The sequence below is a fragment of the Cyprinodon tularosa genome, unplaced genomic scaffold (genome assembly GCF_016077235.1).
Source record: "Cyprinodon tularosa strain WSP-4 unplaced genomic scaffold, ASM1607723v1 ctg226, whole genome shotgun sequence".
Taxonomy (NCBI): Eukaryota; Metazoa; Chordata; class Actinopteri; order Cyprinodontiformes; family Cyprinodontidae; genus Cyprinodon; species Cyprinodon tularosa.
The window spans coordinates 76,876-100,082 of record NW_024038844.1 but is presented as its reverse complement, the minus strand read 5'-3'; the positions used below and the strand labels follow the sequence as shown (position 1 = coordinate 100,082).

The 23,207-nt window shown below is 39.9% G+C and overlaps 1 protein-coding gene across 2 annotated transcripts; it reads right to left on the bottom strand.

Annotated features, from left to right (window-relative positions):
• Positions 1 to 2,116: 2,116 nt before the first annotated feature.
• On the bottom strand, positions 2,117 to 22,974 carry LOC119784445 (centrosomal protein of 95 kDa-like). Of its 2 annotated transcripts, none has more exons than XM_038286494.1 (21): positions 22,757 to 22,974; positions 19,263 to 19,391; positions 18,750 to 18,857; positions 18,523 to 18,621; positions 16,006 to 16,105; positions 14,807 to 14,886; positions 14,356 to 14,591; positions 11,466 to 11,532; positions 10,259 to 10,326; positions 9,979 to 10,166; positions 9,661 to 9,787; positions 8,446 to 8,563; positions 8,150 to 8,355; positions 7,904 to 7,999; positions 7,494 to 7,641; positions 5,966 to 6,135; positions 5,413 to 5,487; positions 5,140 to 5,292; positions 4,757 to 4,903; positions 4,594 to 4,665; positions 2,117 to 2,615 (listed from the first exon to the last, which is right to left on the bottom strand). In XM_038286494.1, exons 1-21 carry the CDS (start codon positions 22,779 to 22,781, stop codon positions 2,439 to 2,441), a joined length of 2,589 nt encoding a protein of 862 aa, XP_038142422.1. In that variant the 5' UTR covers positions 22,782 to 22,974; the 3' UTR covers positions 2,117 to 2,438. The 2 variants fall into 2 exon arrangements, with proteins under 2 accessions (XP_038142422.1, XP_038142423.1); XM_038286495.1 differs by having other exon boundaries at positions 9,661 to 9,784.
• Between the last annotated feature and the right edge of the window lie 233 nt (positions 22,975 to 23,207).

Sequence of the window (23,207 nt, the reverse complement as noted above, 5' to 3'; positions counted from 1 at the left end):
AACGTCTGAACCCAGGATCTACAGAGTTGCACTGCAGAAATCTAGAAACACCTAGATTTGCCTTGTTTTTGCAAATAACCTTTAAAAAAATTTGCATTTCTTGTAAAAAAAAAAAAAAAAAGGTTTAATTTCATTTTCTCATTTTAAGGGGTGAAATCTGCATCATGTAGAGACAGAAGATGAATTTGAGAGTTTGATGTTAATTATTTTATTTGTACAACGGAATAATTCAGCTGAGGGTGGCTGATGGACACCATCTGCTATAGCTGCAAGGATCCAGACTGAAAGCTTCCACTGACCTACTGCAGCATTTACTAATGTCGAAGAAGCCAGCATCATCGACCTCCTGGGTCTTCCTGGTGAGACTTTGTGAAAGTCAGTGTAAGGTCATGAAATGAGATCGTTCTTTACCAGAAACATTGCTTCTGTGAGAACAAATTTGATTGGACCAACCTGCTGGATGACAGACCCCTACAAACGGCTCTGGGCTCAGACTGTCGAGTCTATCTCACGTTCAGTAGATTGAAGAGATTTGTGTTTATGGACGTCTGTGTCACTGCTCGTACAGGATTTTTTTAATTAGTAAGCTTGGTTCATGCTAATAATAATAATTGAACTACATTAATTTCACTCTGGAGAAATTCTCCTCTGCATTTAACCTATCTCTGTGGTGAGCATTGTGGGGTTAAGGGAGCCAGAGTGGCGGTCTGTGGGGCTTGAACTCAGAACCTCCAGCAGCCAAGCGCAATGCTTTAACCATTAGGTCACCAATGGAAACAGAAATTCTTTACCATTTTATTAAACGCAGATTTTAAGGCCACATTTATAGAAACTTTTATGTATTTCATTATTTATATAAAATAAATGCAGGAATAATAATTTTTCAATTTCTGCTATTAAATTTCAAGTAAATGTGAAGACATTATTAAATAAAATAGATTTTAGTTGAGGTGCTTTCATATTGTATATGCTGCATAGCTAACATTTGACCAATTAGGTGTCTGGTCTGCTAATGGTTAGCATTAGCAAATATTGAACTTATCCAGAAGGAAAGTGGCTCCTCCGCCCTTTGCTTCCTTACGTTAGCATCAAGATCCAAACCTCTGCCGTTGTTCTCCCTCGTTTTGCTTCTTTTGGCTTGAAATTGACTAATTAACACTTAAAAGTTCAACCTACTATTCCTATTAGTACAGAAGTTGGAATGGTAACCAAAAGTAAATATTTAAATACATGGACCAATCAAATTGTATAAAACAGTTATTTATCTGCTGTTTTTCCCCTTTTAGTAAAATCAATACTTTATTCAGCACCATTGAAGAGGTTTGGTTTTAAATAAAAATACTTTTTAAATAATTTTGATGAAAATGTAGCTATGACCCATAATTAACTGTTGCACAGGAAAGTTGGAAATAAAGAATATGAAATTATGTAATGAATTTAGTAAATGTTCAGGTTTTATGTAAATGATGAAATATACGTATTGATTCTGTTGGGTTCTGGAATTAACAGTTGACCTCGTCTGACTTACAGTAAAGTGTGTCCCAGTGCCGTCCTCCGTTTGGGTTTCCTCCTCGAACTTTTGACTGAAATGTTTTTATCCTATAAGCCTTAAAACAAAGTAAAATGTACATCTTATGCAAATAAATTTAATGAATTTAAACCAGTGATTCCACACATTTAATAGATGTTGATGTTTGTTTTTGCTTCATATCCACAAAAAACAATGTGTGCAGAATTAAGAGGCAGAATCAGTGGGTCTTTTTAGGTTTCATGATTTGGTTAAAAATAGAGTAACAATCAAGCAGAGGTTAAAGTGAATTCATAAACAGACTGATTACCGTTGCCCCTGGTGACCAGAGATCAATCCGGGTTAATTTAAAATCAAACATTAAAGTTAAATAAATAATCCCCTCATGGTTTACGTATTAAAAAGGAAGACATCTTGTGTAAAAGGAAGATAAAGTTAAAACTCGTCAGTGTGACAACTTTCTCTCTGCGGTCCTTATTTGGCAACAAAGGGAACATTTCATTGTTTCACAATAAAAGCACAAATGACTGCAGTCAGGACAATAAAACATTCTTATTCAACACGTTGAACCGAGGAGGAGGAGGAGGACGAGGAGGAGGAGGACATGGAGGAGGACTTGGTCCAAGACGTCTGAAGTTCAGGAGTAGCAGCAGAAGGGAGGAAGAGTTAGCTACATGAGCTAAAGCTACATTTTGTCAGTGTGTGAAATTCATTAATAAAATTTAAGATTGCGTTCTCACACTCGTCACGTTCTCTTCTGTGCAAATCAAAAAAAAAAAAAGAGGCCTGAGAAGGTTTGTGCGTTAGATTCTTGTACCGTTGGTTCTGAATTACAGTAATCTGCTGCAAGTCTTTCCGCGGATGTAGATATAATCCCAGATTTGGACCTGCACTGCTCTGGTTTTCCTGGTCAGTGTAGATAGCTGGTGTTGTACTGGAAGGAAGCCATGTTCACTCTGCTCCGCAGCCTCTGGACCTCTAGATCCTGGAAGTAGTCGTCCTCATCGTTCTGGATGATGATTCTCTGTAGGTCCCTAATTTCCCGCTCCATCCGAGAACGCAGCTCTCGCTTCATTTTCAGCAGAGCCTGTAAACATAGAGGACTGGAATAATGCCTCTGAAGTTGAACTTTCCCAGACGTGGAGAGTTTTAACATGACTAAAGCCGGGCATACACTAAGGGTGTGCAAAATAATCGTCATGACGATGCATCGCGATTCTAAGTTTTGTGATCTACTGCATCGATTCTTGAAGGCAAGCGTCGATTATAAAAAAAAAAATAAAAAGGAACAAATAAAATACATAAATGGTTGGCGCACATCAGCCAAATCAAGTGGAATACAACTTCCAGTCCAGCAGATGTCACTGCGGATGTGTTGACGCCCGCTGCCTTGTGTCACTAGCATTTCCGGCCGTGGGATACTGCGACGGGTCATATGAAATAAACATGGAGGACACTATGAAAATTCACCCCGCGGTTCCATCACATTTCAAGTCAGAAGCTTGGATGCATTTTGGCTTTAAAAACAAAGAAGGTAAAAACTAAATTGATATGATGCACGTAATTTGCAAAAGGGAAAATATACATTTGAATGTTTTCGTTTCATTGGTTTAAAGGACCACTGAGGCCATGTAAACTGCACTGATTATCCTTATTTTGTTATTTTACGTTTGATGAATCCTAAGATCTTTTTGTCAGTGTGTCCACGCCAGTAATAGTAATATTTCTGTCCAGTATTTCTTTTCATGGAAACACCTCCAAAAGTCGTTTCAATAAATACATCTATGTATGAATTCAGTTGCTTTCAGTTATGTATCAATTGTAGACACGATCCAGATCACACACAACCAGTCAGCCACTGGTAATGGCTGTATCTTTTTCTTACAGTGTTCGGTAAAAATATCGCAATGCATCGCGATGCATCGCAATATTTCAAGTATCATGATGCATCGTGATAGAATCGCATCGTGGCATGTGAATCGTGATTCGAATCAAATCATGACTTCTTTGCCAATACCCACCACTAGCATACACTGTGAAATATTTTCACTCGTTGCAGGCAGCTACAGCTCAAACAGTACAACAAAACCGCAGGGTTTAAAAGTTCTCCTGACCTTATGCTCCCTGATCAGGAGGTGGTTGTGAAAGGCAGATCTCCCCTCGTTACCTCCTGTACTCTACACGACGCGCGATCAGGCTGAAACTCTGCCTGATAGAAAAACTATTACATGACTGGAGAATCGGCCCGAAAAGGGCAAAAAAATCCTACAGTGTATGCCCGGCTTAAATAAGATTTTATTGGTTTATCTGTTTATGCTCAAATTTAAATAATAAACCAAATTGGTTGTGGAGAGCAAAAGTGCCCCTGCTGGACATGCAAAAAAACAAAGCCTGGAAGGAGGGGAGGAAGGTAAGTTGAAGCATAGAGGAACAGAGAATGGCGGCTAAATCATTTAGTCAGTGGAACATTTACTAAAAGTACGATTTCATTTTTCTATTTTTTCTTACACTTATTTAGATCTAGAAAACACCTTGGATCCATCCAGGTTGCCCCAGTCAGACCCTGATAAAAATAAACTCTCCCGGAACATTTATTTGGTTGATAAGAACCTGGGACTTTTAATCACTGCTGTGACGATGATCCCAATGAGGGCAGAAGACTCCTTCACATCAGATCTACCTGGTTCTTTACAACCTGCCAGTCAGATAAAAGTCAGAGTTTCTTAACCCTGAAAACACGTTTTTTTCTCTAGGTTTTGTCAGAGCATGACTAACTGGATCGCCCACTGCAGTATTCCGGGGGTCAAATTAACATTGAATCATGTTTACAGAGGAAAAAGGTAAGCACTAGCCAGAATCTAAGAAAACTGATTTGAGAGACTTGGAGAACAAATGGAGAGCTATTTTTAGGGTCACATGTTGGAAGACTGTCAGAAAAACCTGGTATGGAGCAGCCGGATCAAATATCTGTTGCTGGAAGAATAGATGGGCTGTATATGAAGCTTTAATGCTGAGGAAATGTAGTAAATATTAAGAATTTTGAATGTTTATTGGGAAGCATTTACCTTTTCTTGAGCTTTTTTCCGAGCCTGGATCTCTTGCCGCTCCTCTGCAAGTTTTTCAGCAAGTAGTGAAAACTGAGGGGGAATAAAATGCATGTCATTACTGTGGAAATTAGCCAATTTATTTCCCTGATAGCTTTTTTTTTTTGGAAGGTTTGAATCTTACCTGATCCTTGTAGTAGTTCTCCAAGGACTCGATCTGATCCTGGTGTCGTCTCTGATGCTCCAGTCGCTGCTCCTTGGCGTAGGCTCTCTGCTCCCTCACTCTGAGCTTCTGTAACTGCAGACCTTCTTCAAAGAGCTGCCGAAACATCTGCACACAGATATATCCACATCTGTCTCATTTTTACAGGTAAAACAAATATTCAGAGTAAAAAGAAAAAGTCAACAGAAAACTTCAAAGTTAAGCTCTAATTTTCTTTGTTGCTTTTTTTCTTAAACTATAACCTTAGAAAATAAATAAAAAGTGGATAATTTGGAAGAATTAAACAGCCTAGACAGGAACAGTTATATATTCTAACATGTTGTTAGCATGATGATACTGCCCACCTTCTCCTCCTTAGTGCGAGCCCTCATGAGGCGGGCGCTGTGCTGAACATGGTAGTCGTTGTGGTATTTCTTAGCTCGGGCGACCTGCTGCCTCTGCTCCCTCAGTCTGTTCTGCACAGACTTCTGCTGCTGGATGCGCTCTTTGAAATCCCGCTGAAACATCAACATTGACTCATTTAAAAATCCCCACGTGTGAGAGTGCAGCTAGTGGGCGAAAAACTAGTTCATGTATTTTTACACGTCTGCTAAACGTATGGGTCTGCTGATGCTCACCAGACGTCTGCTGTGGTCCTGGTCTTTATGCACGAGATCCACCAGCAGGTCATGTTTCCTCTGAGCTTCCTCCAACTTAAAGACAAGGAGGAGTTTATGTTACAAAGATCACAGATGTTAGCTCTGACCAAGCAGAGGAAGAATGATATTTTGCAAACTAAACTATGCAGAGTTCCTGTAAAAGTTTTGGATTTGACTATTAGTCTTTTTTCCTACTTCTGCTTCTCCTCTTAGTAAATTCTGCTTAATTATTTTAAATTGAACATAAAGGAGGAAGAACTCTGCAAACCAAAGTCTGAGATGTTTACTTGAAAGTTTGTGTGGGAATAATAACTGCATCTGATGTCAAACCCAGGGATTAGTCCATGCCCAACTCATGCAATAACATCATGTTTTAATAGATACTGCAGTGTGCAAGATCTCAAAAAGTGAGGGAAAATGTGCAAGGGAAACTAATTCTCATGCATTTGAACTAAAAACCTATCATATATGTTTTGTTTAACAAAGCGTACATCGAGCTGTGGTTATTTTAGGATTCTTCAACTCTTCTCACCTGCTTGGAGAGTTTGTAGTGATGTGGACTGTGCGAGGAGGATGAAGCACGGAGTCTGTCCACCTGCTGCATTTGCTGCTCCCACATTCGGCCCAAAGCATGAGGAGAGACTTGAAGGTGAGGCAGTTCCTCCCGCAGCAAAGGGAGAAGTTCATTCTCTTTTATTCTCACTGGTTAGAGGGAGATGGAGAGAAAATATCATCATGTTTGCCAAAATCAAACCAGCGGCTGCATCCTAATATTCACTGCTTTTAGATTATGCTTGGGGGGGGGGGGGGGGGGTCTTAGATATTGGAAATAGAAGCCATTACACAGAACTATTAAGTCCTGTTAGCTGGAAATTAAGCATCGATTGATCACCAGTTTGTCACTTGACTGGACTGAGAATTGTGCAACTTATAGGCCACTTATTGTGCACACTCTCTGCTCAGATATGATATACGCACCTCTCATCCTCCTCGATGTTCCTGCAACATGTCACCTTATCTGTGTTGCTTTTGCTATGTGATTACGTTTTTTTTTTGCAATCTCAAACTGTATCCTGCTAAGGATTTAAGTAGTAGACTGACAGACTTTTTTCTATTCCCTCGCCTAATGTGATCCCTTTCTTTTTGTTTTTCCCAAACGCTGCAGACATCCCATCTCCCCCATGTCTGTATATTGTCTGTGTGCTTTGTATTTTCTTGGATGGGCTGTACCGAAACTGAAATTTCGCTCTACTGGAGTGCCACTCCAGAATCCTTTATATAAAAACCTCATCAATTATCACTTGTCTGCTTTGTGGAAGCAAAAGGTAAAAGTTTTCTGTTATTGAGGCAAACCATTCTATGACAATTTCAACTAAATAAACCGGTATTTATTGAAAAAAATCACGACAGCAAAATCACTTGTTTTCTGTCTAGAGATTTTGTCTAGACTCTCTGTCATAACAACTGGAAAACAGGCTATAACCTGCATCTGTTAGAATATCACATTTTCCAAACAAAAAGGTTATTTTATTAATAAATATATTAAAGGGAACTGGGCCCAGATGAGAGGGCCATGAAACACCAATAGATAAACAGAGGTTAAGAAGGGGAATGCAGATCTAAGAGCAAAGAAAATCATCTGGGGATAATAGTTAGGTCTATAAGCAACAGTTTTATTTATAAAATAAAAAGAAACACAGGAACCTTGTTTTCTCGTTCCGGTCTAATAATTTATATCTGTTATTTGCAGTCAGTCTGGAGCTTCAGTCAGCCATTTACTGTACAGTAGTAGCCATTACATTTTCCCCACTTTCCTTGATGGGTCCTTAGCTGGTCTCCTACAATTCCTCTTAAACATCAATCTTTGTACTAAAATATTCTTTCTGTCATGATTTGTAGACATTAAGATCTAAAGAGAAGCGTCGTCTCCTGGTCTGACCCTGTAATTCAGTGAAAGAGAGTGAGTGGAGTTACTTCAAGAGGGGGTCACTGCCGTTCTGCTGGCGTTTGACTGGGAAGGGCCATTTTAAATGGCTGCTACTGTAAAGGTTTTGACTTACATGATGGAGCTTTCTTGGGGCCGTCGAGGCTTTTTTGTGCGACTGGTTGTGCTGTTCGTGTTTTTTTACGTTGCGTCTTTGTTTTGCTGGGAGACGGTCTGGATGATGGGGAAACATCTCGTAGGATGGCCTCCCTGTACTCTTGCTCCTGCAGACAGAACACACCTCCATGCTTTAAGCTGGCTTGTGTTGAAACATTTCAATCATGTTGATCTCATCAATAAATACTGGGCGGTCTCTCACAGCAAGAAATGGTGCATAGTTTTATAACATTTAGAAAATATTTCCGCTCATATATTTTATGTAACAGTTTAGTAGCAGAATTATAAAGTATTTACACATTTTTAAAGCATATCTTGAATGCTTATTCTTGGCTACTTTAATACTAATACAGTATGTTTATAACTTACAGCCTTCTGAGCATTGAGGCGGGCTTTGTGTAGTTTTGTCCGCTCTCTCTCTTCATATCCCCTCAGCTCCTCTTCATAAGCTTCATTCTCCAGATGCTGAAAAATGCAGAGTTTTAGGTATAACACTTAAGAAGTCAGGCACACATTGCTTCATGTAAAGCAAATGTTTTAAACCGTTGGTTCTCAGTCATAAAAGACATTAGAAACAAATAATCAAGCGAAAACTTTTATTTGAAGTAACCAAACCTGGTTGTAATTTCTCCGAGGCGGCCTGAAGTGTGACTCTCCCTGTTTTAAAGGGTCAGTAACTTGGAGGTTAGTCTGTCTCCCGTCATCCAGGCTCAAAGCCTCTGCAATGGCTTCCTCTAGCTGTCCGTGTAAGGAGCTAGGATCGCGAGGAGGAGAAGGTGACGCAGAGCGTGTTTGCTCAGTGGATTGCAGATCAGGTGAGCCTGTGGGCATTAAATGTAAAGTTTAACACATAACAAGACTGTAGGTGAGATTATTCTGCGTGGAGAACATCATATGGATAAAACTCTAACCTATGCGTTGTCTTAAAGTCCTCTGACCCTCCATGATGCCGTCACTGCAGCCGGACTGCCTGTCCGCCTCCCTCGTTTCACTGGACTCATCACTTTCTCCCAGAACTCGTTTCAGCATCTACAGATATTTGGGTTGTTTGTATAAAGGCACGTCACAGAAACATGTGATTTGGTCTGCACCTGACGTCATACACTGGTTTGACTCGCACTCATTATAGCCACAGTCTTCTTAGAGATTCTGTTTTGTAGATGTTAAAAACATATCCTCATCTGTTAGGAGTGGATTGAGACGTTCCTCTAGCTTTATCACCAGGCCTTGTTCTGTTTCCTTATATGTGCTACCTAAGGGCTACATTACCATGAAATATCAACCTCTAAGCTGATGACACTCAGCTATATCAGTCCAGTTTATTTACATAGCACCAATTCACAACCCATGTCATCTCAAGGCACTTTACAATTCAACCAGCGCATCCAGTCAAATTGATTCAAAGTTTTCTATCTAAGGAAATTCCAAAAATGTAAAAAAAAAAAAAAAAATCCACTGGACTTTGTTTCCAAGTATGAAGATGTTTCACCTCCCATCCAGGAAGCTTTCTCAATTCAAAAAGCCTTGTTTTAACTTAGAAAATTAGCAAATTGAACCTGAGGAAAGGGTCTGCCCCTTGGGAATGGGGGGTCGTTGGGTTCTTTGTTAGCCTGCAATACCTGATACCTGTCTGTGTCTATCTAAGGAAAATCAGTTGATTGCATCGACTCATTGACTCTTCAGCAATCCCTCACAATGTAACCTGATAAATGCAGGGACCAAAAAATATGACGGCATCAAGCATTGGATGCCTTGTAGATTTTATATGAGTATTATCATAAAGTTTAACTAGTAATTTGAAAACTAAAATATTTTTTGGTGGCTTCTCTAATATTTGAGTATATAATATTACAATTATGAATGCAGCAATCAAAAGAAACATTAATAATTGCTTTAGATAGATTCTGCATGGTCCTCCTCAAAAATAACAATAACTAGCACTAAGCTAGTTAACATACAGGCCAACAATATTCCAACACTTCAGCCATCGCTGGTTGTTAACACTGCTTAGGCATAATAACATGCTATACATATATGAATAAAAATGGGGTAATTTAGGTCAATTATCTAGAAAAGAGAGCAATGGGGTGAGAGTGTGAATGACTGCTGCTGTGTCTCATACACACCAGATCCAGTTCCTCCAGCCGCAGAGAGAGCTTCTCAGATATGTGGTGCAACTCCTCCTCTGCTTCCTTGTTCCTTCTCCTCCGATTAGCCAGAGACTCTTTTGAACTTTCTGGTACCGTCCTGCTGCTTTCAAGATAAGAGACAGATGTTGACTGAAAATGTAGTTTTTATTTTCTTCTTGCTCAAGTTTATAATACCGATTTCGTACATTCTGATTTGGAAAGACTTTTGATAGATACTTCTGTTAAAATATCTAACAGATAAAAAAAACAAAAAAATAAGTCCATGCTGATGGTCTGACAAAACCAAATTCTTACCGAATGTCTGTCTGTTTTCTGTGACTTCTTCCTCTTTCCCTAAATCGTTGTGTATAACTCAGATCTTCCTCGTCCTCCTCAGTGTCTGGTGGTGAAGGCGTGGCGGCCGCCCCCTCATCCTGCAGGGTGAGAAAGAGCACATCTGGCTGGGTGCGAAATAAAACCCTCCTTGGACCTCCATTAGACGGCTGAGAACAGAAGAACAAAGCATAGCAAACAATCAGATTTGGGGGGAAATGAAAGACTACATTTGTTCCACATTTAGACTGTAAAATCATACCTCCAGAGTCTCTCCTTCCATTTCTGTCTCACTTCTTTGCGGACTAGAAAGAGATTCCTCACTTTCAGCTGGAAGTTAAACCAGAAAAGATGTCAAGAATGATGGGAAAGCTTCTCCCTTTGGTATAGTAGCTTAAAGGAGAAGTTCAGTTTTTTTCAATTTAAGCCCATTTTCTGTAGTGTCCAGGATGAAATCGAATGATCGACACCAAAATTTTGACAATTGGTCCTGTCTCTGCTTTTTGGCTCATTTAGAATCACCCCCTGGCTGCTTCAGAATGGCTTCCATAGTGCATGTCCGATAATGTCCTTAAAACAACCTTAAACGTTCTTTTTTTAAAATATGCTACTCACCGGGTCGTCAGCGCTGTTCAATGACGTTCCAAAAAAGTTTCGTGAAGAAAAAAACGTTCCTGTAGTGTTTTATTTAGCATTTTGTAAATCCCATTGAGTTCTGTAGGAATAGTCAATATTCCCCTGCCACCGGAAACGGAAATGGGGCCTGTTTACACAGTTGTAGTCTTTTCGCTTCACTCTGTGTACTCCGACGTCGAGAATCAAGAATCCACCTTTCGTATTCCATTTTCAGAGTTTTTTAAAGTGTTTAACAGAGACGTTAGCACCTCGACGTCGGAGTACACAGAGTGAAGCGAAAAGACTACAACTAAGCGTAAACAGGCCCCATTTCCGTTTCCGGTGGCAGCGGAATATTGACTATTCCTACAGAACTCAATGGGATTTACAAAATGCTAAATAAAACACTACAGGAACGTTTTTTCTTCACGAAACTTTTTTTGGAACGTCATTGAACAGCGCTGACGACCCGGTGAGTAGCATATTTTAAAAAAAGAACGTTTAAGGTTGTTTTAAGGACATTATCGGACATGCTCTATGCAAGCCATTCTAAAGCAGCCAGGGGGTGATTCTAAATGAGCCAAAAAGCAGAGACAGGAGCAATTGTCAAAATTTTGGTGTCGATCATTCGATTTCATCCTGGACACTACAGAAAATGGGCTTAAAGTGTAAAAAACCGAACTTCTCCTTTAAGCTTGGAAATAGCCCCATCTTTTGGCTGCCATCAGGTCAGGCCTGTCATTCCGGCAATGTGAATGGGTTCAAATCACAAAAGCCTTCCTTACACTAGTGATCACTAACAAATTTAATCTGACATGTTTGAGCTCCAAAGCAGGGAAGGCATCACTACTCACCGGGTGACGAGCTTGGTGTGGGGGACAACACTCCGTTGGTCAGGCTCTCTGTTACCATGTTAGCGTTCTGGAAAAGAAAATGAATTTATGTTCATAGAAATGCTAACCTGTGTGTGGTTCTCTGTGTTTTCCTGTTTCAAAACAAAAATGCATAAAAAGTAAAATAATCCTGTTCTTGTTTTTTTTTAACTTACATGCAAAAATGTAATATTAAACCTATTGAAAATCAACATACCGTATTTTCACGACTATAAGACGCACATAAACGTCTTTTTTTCCCCTCAAAATGTGCGGTGCGCCCTTTGGTGCGGTGCGCCCTATGTGTGTTGCAACTGCGACTTTCGAGACCACCTCATTGAGGAGATGATAAAAGAGTGGCTGAATGTAAGGAGACCAGGTGTTTGTTTTTTTCCACTCATCACCACACCATCGCTGTTAATCTGACTCCATGCGTGCCCATCTCACAGCTGATGTGAAAAACATGGTGAAACAAATTAATGCTGTGCTCGCTCTGAACCGGACGCAGCAGGTGCAGCAGAAGCAGCGAGTTTACATGCAAAGTCAACGGTTAACGAGCGTATAGACGCAGCAAAAGCTCCCGCAGCGCGTTTTGAGCAGCAGGAGCGTTTAAGCATCTGCCAACGCGCTGCTGCTGCTCGAGATGGAAAAATTGGAGTTTTGCTGCTGGAAGCGCCGCATCAACGAATCAGAGAAGCTGATCTGGGAGCTGACAGCGAGACAGACACATCGCTCTGATGACATATGATTTTAAAGCAAATGAAAAAGGCTGGATGGATGAGGAGATGATGAAAGCGTGGCTGAGGGAGGTGTATGTGAGGAGACCAGGTGGTTTTTTTTCCACGCATCACCATCGCTTTTAATATGTGACTCCATGCGTGCCCATCTCACAGCTGATGTGAAAAACATGGTGAAAAAAAAATAAACGCTGTGCTCGCCGTTATCTCGGGGGTCTGACAAAGGAACTTCCACCGCTCGACATCGGTGTGAACCAGCCGTTCAAAGTAAGGCTGCGAGCGGCGTGGGAGCGATGGATGACAGACGGAGACCACAGTTTCAGGATAAGTGGAAGGCAGCGCCGGGCAAGTTACGCCACCGTTTGCAGATGGATTGTAGATGCTTGGGCTAACGTGTCTGCTGGCTCTGTTGTTCAAGCTTTCGCAAAAGCCGGCATTATTTCTGAGGAGCTGCGCTGCACGGAAAGTGACTCTGACAGCGAAGAAGGGGAAACTGGCATGTCTGATTTAGCGCAGCTGTTTAATTCAGAAACAGAGGATGATGACTTTGATGGGTTTGATTAATACTTTGTAATAAATACATTAATAAAGCACAATCATACTCAGTTTTGCTCCCGCTCTATTTTTCTACCTGAACACTTAATTCAACGGCAGCCTCTGGGCGGGTCTCCTCCGCGTATACCGCAGTGGCTGGCAGGTGTTTTTTCATCTAAATAATCTAAATCTTGCAGCTATATTTGCTGTGATCAGTGGGAATTAAGTAGTTTTAATATGTTTTTAAGTGAGAAAGTCCACCTGAAAACTTCATAATTGCAGTCAGTTCATCCAGATTATCTATTTCTGTCGGAGGCGCTCAGACCCCCACATACCAGCGGTGCACCGACAGCAGAAATCCCTTCAACAGCAGCCTCTAAGCAGGGTAGCCTCCAGGTTCACCGGCGGCTGCTGGCAGGTGTTTTTCATCTAAATAATTTAAACTGCAGGCACCAGGATACCGGCAATAAAAGCGAACATATTCCGTCGGCAGGTTTCAGGATTTTAAGTTAATTTAGGAGTCATCACAGCGCTGTGTCATCTGCGATGTGTCTGTCTCACGGCCAGCACCCAGGTTTGATTAATACTTTGTAATAAATACATGAATAAAGCACAGTCATACTCAGTTTTGCCCCCGCTGTATTTTTAAATACGCAGTAGAGGTATTTAAAGGTAGTAGAGGACATGTACCGGTATATAAAAAACGCGCCCTATAGTCCAGTGCGCCTTATGTGTGTGTTAAATATAGAAATGGGACACATAACTGAGACTGCGCCTTTTAGTACGGTGCGCCTTATGGTCGTGAAAATACGGTAGGCACTTTTCAGTCATCCTTTAAGAAACTGGCAAAAGCTGAACTCAAATCTGCAATGCTTTAGCTCGTTACAGGGCTCCAAATTACTCTGCTAAGAGCTCACTCTGTTAGCAAGGTGAGGAAAGGAAATGTTGCAAAGGATGGATGGGAAAGGCCACTGACTTTGAGATAGACTGGATACATCCAGTAAACCGTCACCACACCCTTTCATGGTGAGCCGTTGTAATTAGAATGAACAAGCCTTACGAATTATTGCTAAACAATTCTAGTTTTCTTTTTAGTCTGATGTTCTTGTCATTCCCTCTTTCCACTTTAAAAAAAACAAAAAAACAAAAAAACTAAAACAGTCTTTGTAAGTGAACAAACTCCCATCCTAAGAAGAGGATCAAATATATATTTTGTCCTCTAAAGAATCAGGCTGTAGGTTGAACTTGTAAGCACTCACACCCATAAAGGATATTTGACTAGGTTTTTGTCTCCTGTGGCAAAACAACTTCAAAATGATAAGAATTTGCATAAAAATATTTTAAATTAAAACCCAAACGCTTAAGTAGAACGGATTAGGACGCAGACATAACCTGACAAAAACATAGGAAAGACAGGTTGGGAGGAGGATGTTGGCCTGGGAACAACAGGCTAACGTCTCCTATTCTCAGACTCGCTGAGGCTGAGTCAGCATCCCCGTATCCTTCTGATAAAACACTGATAGGAAGCGCTACTGTAGAAAGCAAACTGAGTGTAAACTTTAGAGGAAGAGTGTTCATGTCACGCTAGCTGTATGTTGTACCTCAGCCTGTGCTGGCTCAGGCGTTTCCTCCTCTGAAGGTCCTTGGATGAGGGGAGCAGCTGTTAGGGGACAGCTGGGGGACTGGGGGGCGACGTCAGGGACAGAGTGGGGGGTGTCAGACTGGTTGGGTGGCTGTAACGGGATGGCTGAATAGATCTGTTGACTGTGTGGAGCTCTCCCATTGTCAACCGGACCTGTGACACTGTCTGATGTTTCTGGAGGGACAGCGGGTTCTTCTACGAGGACAAAGATTTAGAAAAAAAAAGTGATTTTAATCAACTTGTCCAAGTTAATATTCTAGATTTACTTTGATAAAACTATTCAATACAAAGACGCTATAAACAACAGATTTTTCTTAACAAACCCAGGAATAAAAAAAAAAAAGACAAAGAATGAATAAAAATGCTTAGAAAACACTTTTCTCCCCCAATCAGAAGAAACATGCATTTACCTTCTTGTTTGTTAGTGAATATTTGATCAGAGCCTCCAAAACCGTCGAGCCCACAGGCCGATCCAGCCTCCTCAGTGTTTCTGAAAGTCAGATTAAGGATTGTTTAAAATATATAGCCTGACATATCGTTAGCCTCTATGATATCAGTCCTATAGGGAAATAAGTCAGATAGACAGCTAAAATGCATCAGTTCATCCTTGGTTCCTCCTTTTATTACAATGTTATGAAAGTGCAGGTTATAGCTTCATAAGAGGTTAACAGTTTACCTTAATCATATTAATTTGTTTATTTTTCTCCATAAAAACAGAAGCAACACTATCCTTTGGTATAGAAAGAAATTCACGTGTTGGATAAAATCTTTTGGGTTTTTTTTTTTCCACAGGAAAAGAAACCCACAAAGAAAACTATTCAGAAAGACTCCAAGCAAGATCAATTTGAATAAAACAAGAAACGGTCATGAGGCAGGTTTGATAAATCGATTGCTAAACCCCTAAAAAAGGAGTTTGGTGTAAAATCTTGCTTGTTTGATTCAACAAATGCACAAAATGTATGTGTCAGAAACCTTTCATGTAGCATCGTATTGACCTTTCAGTTTTTACAGCTGCAGGCTGTAAGCAGGGTTAGCTGCTGTCAACCACCTGAGTCATGTGCTGCGAACTTCTCACTCTGCTGGGTTTTGGTTTACAGAGGCTAAAAGCAAATAGGAAATGTTTTTTTTCTCCAAATTTTTTGATTTCTTCTTGAATTTTTTTTTTTTTTTTTTTACAGTCTTTAAAATGGTATCTTAATTATGTATACGATTAAGTGAGTGACCATGGATTTCCATATGGTACGGATGAAGGTTTGCAGGTGTTTGTATCCATGTTAGGAATGCAGGTTGGGAATTTGCTTTGTTTCATACATTATATATAATATGTTTGTTTTTTTGCAGCATTTTAATTTAATTACCAACGTTATTTACAGCAATTCTTATCTATTTTTAATACCTTTGTGTTTGTGCTGCTTCACTGAGCTCTTATATTGCTCCTTGAGGACAAATTACAATTAAATTGAATTAATAATAACATACGAAACTCTGATGGGTCAATGGTATAATAAGTTTCCTCATAATGTGTCAGAATTAATCACTTTATTCAAAATTACTTCCACTGAGTGATTTCATGCTTCCTAATGTTTTTGGAGTGCTGAGGAGCTCTTACTCTGCACCGGGTGACACCGCCGTCTCCTCCTGCTGTGGCTCCTTCGATGGCTTCTTGTTTTTATCCGCTTCATCTCCACTTTGGGGGTCATTGAGTTCATCTGCATGAGGAAAAAAAAACAACAACAGATGACTAAAAGAGAGAACACATAAATAACCCTAAAAATTAGCTCAATGCTAATGTCAGGAACAGTTAAATCCACACAATAACAATAGGAGACTGAATAAAAAAAAAAAAGTTTTTAGATAATACATTTCTATTTTTATGACCAAATTACAGTAAAGAGTTCTGAAATTTGAGAAGTTTAATTCCATAAAAAGGTGATAGTTTGATAAAAGCAAATCGTTTTCTAAACTTTGCAAAAAGTAAAGAATATTCTGGACACTAAATAAATTTTAAGGATTCAGTTAAAGAAAATTAGGATTACATCCCACCAAGGCATTCCTGGGCTTCCAAAGTTTAAACTCAGCCTATCACTGTTCATACACATTAGCTGCGTCCGAATATCCGCCCCAAAGGCCGGTTTATACTCAGAAACCAGGTCGTCTGCATGTGTGTCGCAGTTAACGCAGACATGCCCCCCCCCCGCAGCAGAGACTGTGCTGCACCCCTCCAAAATTGTAGTAGACTGCAGTCAGTGCCACACACAGGAGGCCTCTGATTGGTCAAATCTACATCCGCTCTACACTATGCGTATTTCCTGTTTGGTACCTTACCTGCTTGTTTTGTTTGTATGACCACCATTGTGAAGATGGACTAGCTAGAAGCAAGGTGCACGACAACGCTCTGACCCTTTTTCCACCTGGATCCCCACTCCTTTTCACCGTTATGTCCCTCCGTTGTCGCCTTGGCTGTATCTAGACCCACAGCTAGTTCCTAATTGTTCCTCTTGCGTTGTGGTGTGGAATAACATAGCGCAGACCGCGCTTCAAAATTGGGCATAAATCAAAAAAATCTGCGACAACCTCACTGCGACACACTGCTGCGGGAGGATAACCAGCCCTTAAACCCCTCAATCACCATATAGAACGGGGTCTATATAGAGGACTTTATAGTGAACTCAGTTAACTGACCGTTTGGACAGATAATCACCACTTTCCGCCCCCATTGGTCACATGACTCTGCCTCCACGCACGATGCCTGCCCCATCTTTGTTATTTGTTGCCATTGTCAGGTAGCGACAGCCGTAGGCAACAGTGGGCCAGTGTGACACCAAATCCCATAATGCTTTGTGAGGAGAACTCTCCTCGGAAATAATTTCAGGATATATCTGCTCTTCTAGTGACAATGGATGATCACTCCTTTTCAAGGTGCATTATGGGGAATTTGGAGTCTAGAGATGTCCCGATCCAGGTTTTTGCACTTCCGATCCGATACCGATAGTTTTTGGACTTCCGATCCGATACCGATACTGGCCGATACCAGCCTATTCAAGCATGCATTTAAGTTTAAGTTAAAGTATTTAGCCTTAGTTGTAAGACTCATGTTGAAAAGGGTTTTAGTACTCTTGATAGCATCTAGCCAGCTGAATTAGGTGAGATTGAATAAAACACAATGATTGGTAACAACAAACTTACCTGTTTATTAAGAGATAAACACAAACTGGACAAAATTATGAATAGCAATCTAATATTGCACAGTGAAAAGTAAAACCGTAAAACGTTAAAGGTGCAAGTATTGCTGTAAGTTTTAATAAAAATGCAAAACAGACAAGAGTGGAAAATATTCTATTAACTTAGAATCAGGACTCTACTCTTGAAAAAAGATACTGCTTAAAAAAAAATCTGTTCACCTGTTTTAATGGTTAGGCCAGGAGACAGACCCAAAAAGACCTGTGGGTGTGTTGAAGGTGTTCTGGAAAATGCGGACCGGATTCGGGGAACACTGGCGCAAAATAGTGGAATGGATCATTTCAATCGGCGAAACTGGAAAATACGGACCGGATTTAAAAAAAAAAAACTGGATCGGCAGTCTGGATCGGCATTTTTACATTCTTTGCCGATACGCATTCATTTGCCAATATCGGCGTCCCGATCCGATCCACGTATCGGATCGGTACAAGCCTATCGGAGTCCACTACTTTCACCAGACATCCACCAGACATTCGGACACTCATAAAATGGCGTAACAACTATATAGTGCCCTATATAGTGAATAAGTCAGACATTCAGACACATCCATTCACTAAAAACTGATAAACTATATAAATGTTTATTACTTTCCTACTGTTTAAAACGGCAGAGCGGCTAGCTTGTCTAACAAGCGTGTCTCACAGCTTGTGTTTGTATTCATTTTGTCATCAGGTCAACTCCAATAAGGGGTGACTAAAATAAGAGAATAAGTTTTAAAAAGCTATTTCTTTCATTGTTAGTTTGTCGTCAAACTAAAGGGAAAAACAAAAATGTATCAATTGGATTTGTTTTTAAAAAAAAAGAAGAGATTTTATTTCTGTCATATTGCCCAGCCCTAGCAATACATTAATGAAGCTAATGAGATAAATGTATGATTTATACGTGCCGCCATTCTGTGACTCCTCATTGAGGTATTCCAGGAGACCATCGAAGATTTCCAGGAGGTTCTTGATCGACTCTTTGTCTCCTCTCACCACATTTTCTCCTGCAAATACAAACTCACTGAATAAGGTCTACGATTTAACCCTGAATATTTCAACACACTACTTCAGAAAATAGCTAAACTCTCTGTTAAAGAGACAGAAACTAACAGATAAATTTATTTTTCCTTACCTGTGATGTGGGAGAGGCTGATCTGAAGGTAATCCAGAGACAGAGAGTCAATCACAGATTGAACATTGTGGACCTCATCTTCCAGACTGCTCGGCGATTTAATAAAATCTTAATGCAAACATAAAAAAATGCATATCAGCACAAAGGAAAACAAGTGATAAAAAAATCTGTGGACCAGTATAAACTGCACAAATCTTCATTATTAAAAACATGCCTCAATCACTTTCACTGATGTTTACAGGAGGAAGCAGCTGGATGTTTGCGTTTTCAGGAAACAGTTAACAACTTGTTTAAACATTAAGAATGTAAACATGTTACATAACAGTAAAAGGTTATACTGGGGCTGATTATTCTCTATTCACGTCATTAATTATCATGATATGAAATCTTTCATTGATTCATTTAGCTTTTTGATGATCTCAGAGTCTTAAGGAAAGTTTGTCCACCAAGACACGATAAACACCCAGTCACCAGGTCATCCCCAGAAACGTTTAATCTAGATGCTGCTTTTACCTGGAACCGTCTCTCCGAGGATCTTCTCGTATAAAGTAATGAAAACATGTGCATTGCAGTCCGACAGCACCCCCACCCTAAGGTTTACGTTACACCTGCTGAGGAGATTGTTTGCCACATCAACCCAGTCTGTGGAGGGGAAAAAAGGGCAATGATTAGTTAGAAGTTCTTCTTGTGAGAAAATATAATCATGATTTTTAATTGAATCACAGAGATCAACAATCTGGTTGAAGGATGAAATGTTTGACTGTTGGGCTCAAACTTTTATGTAACCCTCAGACAGACAGAGGATTACATGTATTCAGTAATGAACAACATGGAAGGATTAGTTTTAGGAGCTTTAGGAGTCTCCTTCCTATCCTTTGTTAATGCATCAATGAACCTCCTCTGTGGTTTTCCATCCACTATCTCTCCTCTGTAATAGTCCAAAGCACCTAGCATCACATTTCTGCAATTCCTCTAATTCCCCTGACTATGACACTCTGATGCTACTATTTCTATACATCTGAGTAAACCCATTAATATTTGTAACATATTTATATGTATGTCCTATCTGTGGGTTTGAAGCAATGTTTCCAAATTACATAGAGCAGCCAGATGATCCTCTGTTATTAAAGACCCCTGATTGATGCCTTCATCCAAAAAGACCCTGGTTGTTACCATCAGCAAATCCTTTTAATTCTCCTGTTAAACTAATTATATCTACTGGTTTTTAACAGATTTCTTTTTTGTTTTTGTTAAATAATATAAACATTATGTTTAGTAAAAATATGTCCAAAATTCAATAAAACTGAAAATACTGAAATATATGAATATGTTTGATTATAGATCTGTTAAGTATGTGGGAATATAAAAAAATCCAGACTTTACTTGTGCTGAGCTAGTTGTTCAGTGAAAGCCTGGAACATTAATAAACTGAGAGCATGGTGAGGACCAAGGAGCCAAGCGTAAAGGTAGAGGTAAATTTTGCAGAGGGGCTGTAATCGATGTAAGGCAGGGGTCGCGCGGCTCTTTAATGCACCCCTAGTGGATTTTTTTTGTTTGCTTGTTTAAATATGAAGTGCCGGAGTTCAAACAAACATTAATTATGTTTCCAATGCTTTAAAAATGTGTTCCAAAAGTGTTAAAAAGAACAATCCACTGGACTTCGTTTTCCAAGTTTGAAGAAGTTTCGCTTCCAATCAAGGAAACCTTTTCCAATTCAAAATGTCGGGATTAGTTTCGAGCTTTATAGAGTAGCCCAACAAAGCCTTGTTATGGCTTTAAAATCTGTATAGTAAATACATTTAAATGATAAATTGTAACATTTCTGTCAATGAAGATTTGTGAGATAGCCTTCCACAGACATTTCAGCACGTTGCGGTGCCAGGCAGGTGGCTGTTGCAAACAAACTGGCGGGTCTGTGTTGGGCTATGGACCTCAAAGGGAAAAAAACGAAGAACACTGATGAGAAGAGAGGATTTAAAGAATTAACCAAATCATTTGCTTTCATTACCAATGCGAAAGGATTGCCTGAATGTTTGCTTTGTAACAAGAAGTTGTCAAGAAATAAAAAGAGTAATTCGGAAAGGCATTTCCAAGGAAGGCAGGCTAAATAGGCAGCCGACCACCAAGTTGCTAGTGAAATAAAAAGGGCTTGCATTTAGATTGCATTTATTTCTGGATAAATTAGAGGAGCGCAAAGATATATTTAAGAAGGGGATTGCATCTGCAAACTCCGCTACTGCTGCTAGGTTTGTTGCGAGAATGGAAAGCCGTTCACAGATCAAATAGGTAGTGCCTCCTTAAAATAGGAATAACACCAAAAATGTGATTTTTTTATCATGTTTCTATGATTTAATCAATATAACAAAACCTAGTATATTAATATTGTAATGGAATTTAAACCTAAAAAACCAGATATTGTACAGCAGAGTAGTCACATGATGCGATATTTGCTCCAGGATAAACATTTAACCATGAATGCTTGTTATATATTTTAATATTGGGCTGGTACACTTAGAGTCTGTGTTGCCATGCAAGGTTTATGTAAGCCTTTTACATCTTTGCGGCCCCAGACAAATGTCGTTTTGTTTTAGGTCCAATATGGCTCTTTGAACAGTTTGGGTTGCCGACCCCTTGTGTCATTTTTACGTTGAGTCAAAGATTTAATTTCCTCACAGCCTGCACCAGGGCAGCTGTGGTTACAATGAAGCTGTACACCATCAGCGTGGGAATGATTGCCTGAAAGACTGAACGTAGTGCAATGCACCACGTTCCACCATGGATTTCCACCCCATTTTGGTGAGTTGAGCGTTGGTCCGCCACTAAGGTGGGGAAATATTTTGACACTACCACTGTGGTTTGTACAGCTTTGTGAAGACATGACAACAAGACTGTTTTTGTGAAAACAAAGCCACAAGAGGTCATGTTTAACGTTAGCCGCTGGTGATATAGCAGACAAAGAGATGTTCAGAGAGCTGGCAGAGACCCTGAAGCAAGATGTGATTCAACTAAGCTGAACACACAAATAAACACCACTTTATGCCTCAGAATCTTCTTTGGTATCTTTTTTTTAACCCATGTACCACTACCCTGCTACTTTACAGAAAGACTACGCTTTGTGTTGTTTAATCACAAGAAAACCTTTTAAAAACACATTAAATATAAAAAAAGACAAATAAATTAGCATGAGTACTTTTGCAAAACATTCACTTTTTACAGACTCCTTATTCATCAGCAACCAAAACAAACAAAACATTTGTTATATTTGTCTCTGGATGAAACTAAACTGCTGCCCACTGACATCCTCTCATTTAAAAATAAGGAATAAATAAATAGAGATATCTTTTTGATCTAGCTTCTTCGCTCTTTCTTACATCTTTATATGTCTGTCTAGCTGCATTGGTTCCCAGTTACTCCAGCTCTTCAGATTACACTTATTCATGAAAATCTGAGCCAGCAGCCTTCCTAGTAACTCCTCCATCATCCTCCCGCTCCAAGGATGTTATTAAACTATTAATATGCAATAAAAAAACATTTTTTTCAGACCAATCTCTGGAAAAGCTTCCTTTACTTCCTGCTGTGCGCTGTTACCCACCTTCTTCCTCATTCATTACATCCTTAAAGTGTTCCTTATTCACTTTCACACCGTCACTCACTCTTTTAAAATGGGTTAACACTAATTTTAAAACTAATAATAACTACTGTTACATGGCGAAGGTATGTTCTAAAAAAAAGCAAGAAGTGTTTTGGTTTTTAAAACAAGCCAAACTTGATGGGAACATCAGCGCCTTCTCTACTGTTTGAATTCAACAAGCTAACGTTGCTAACGGCTGCTAACAGAAACTTGACGGATAAGGATAAACTGTGACCTTTATTATTCATACTAACGATGTCTCTAGCAAACGGATGTCCAACTAAAAGCCTTCGCAACAGCAGCCACACAGAAAACAACTTTAGCCGTGAGCGTTACGTGTCGCTAGCTTTCACCCAGACAGTCCTGGCAGCCTTACTTCTCTCTCCCTCCTGGGTTCCCATGAAATAACTGTGGAAGATAAAAAGGTCGCTGGGGTTTCAAAGGTGACGATGAGCCAAAAAAAGGATAAAGTCCCAAATGGTGAACCGGGGCCCAATAGATTGGTATCGGTGCTGTAGTTTTTCGGTATCGGCTCACATTCAAAACTGTGGTCTTGTTTGATTGGACGTTAGCTCGCTGTTGTTTGAGGAAGTAAAAGCTGCTCCGCTGCGTGTCGCCCCCTACGGGTGTCTGACGATATACCGCACTATTTGGCGCGTCAATGAAACCGCCATGTTGGAGAGGGCGACCTTAAAACTTAGGTCACTGATATATTCCAGGCTCATTATATCAGTGATGACAGGTCACAGATGTTGGTAGAAGGTGATTTAGATAAAGGTTTGAAAGTTTTCATAAACGTTATAACAGTTTATAAACATTCCCCTTTC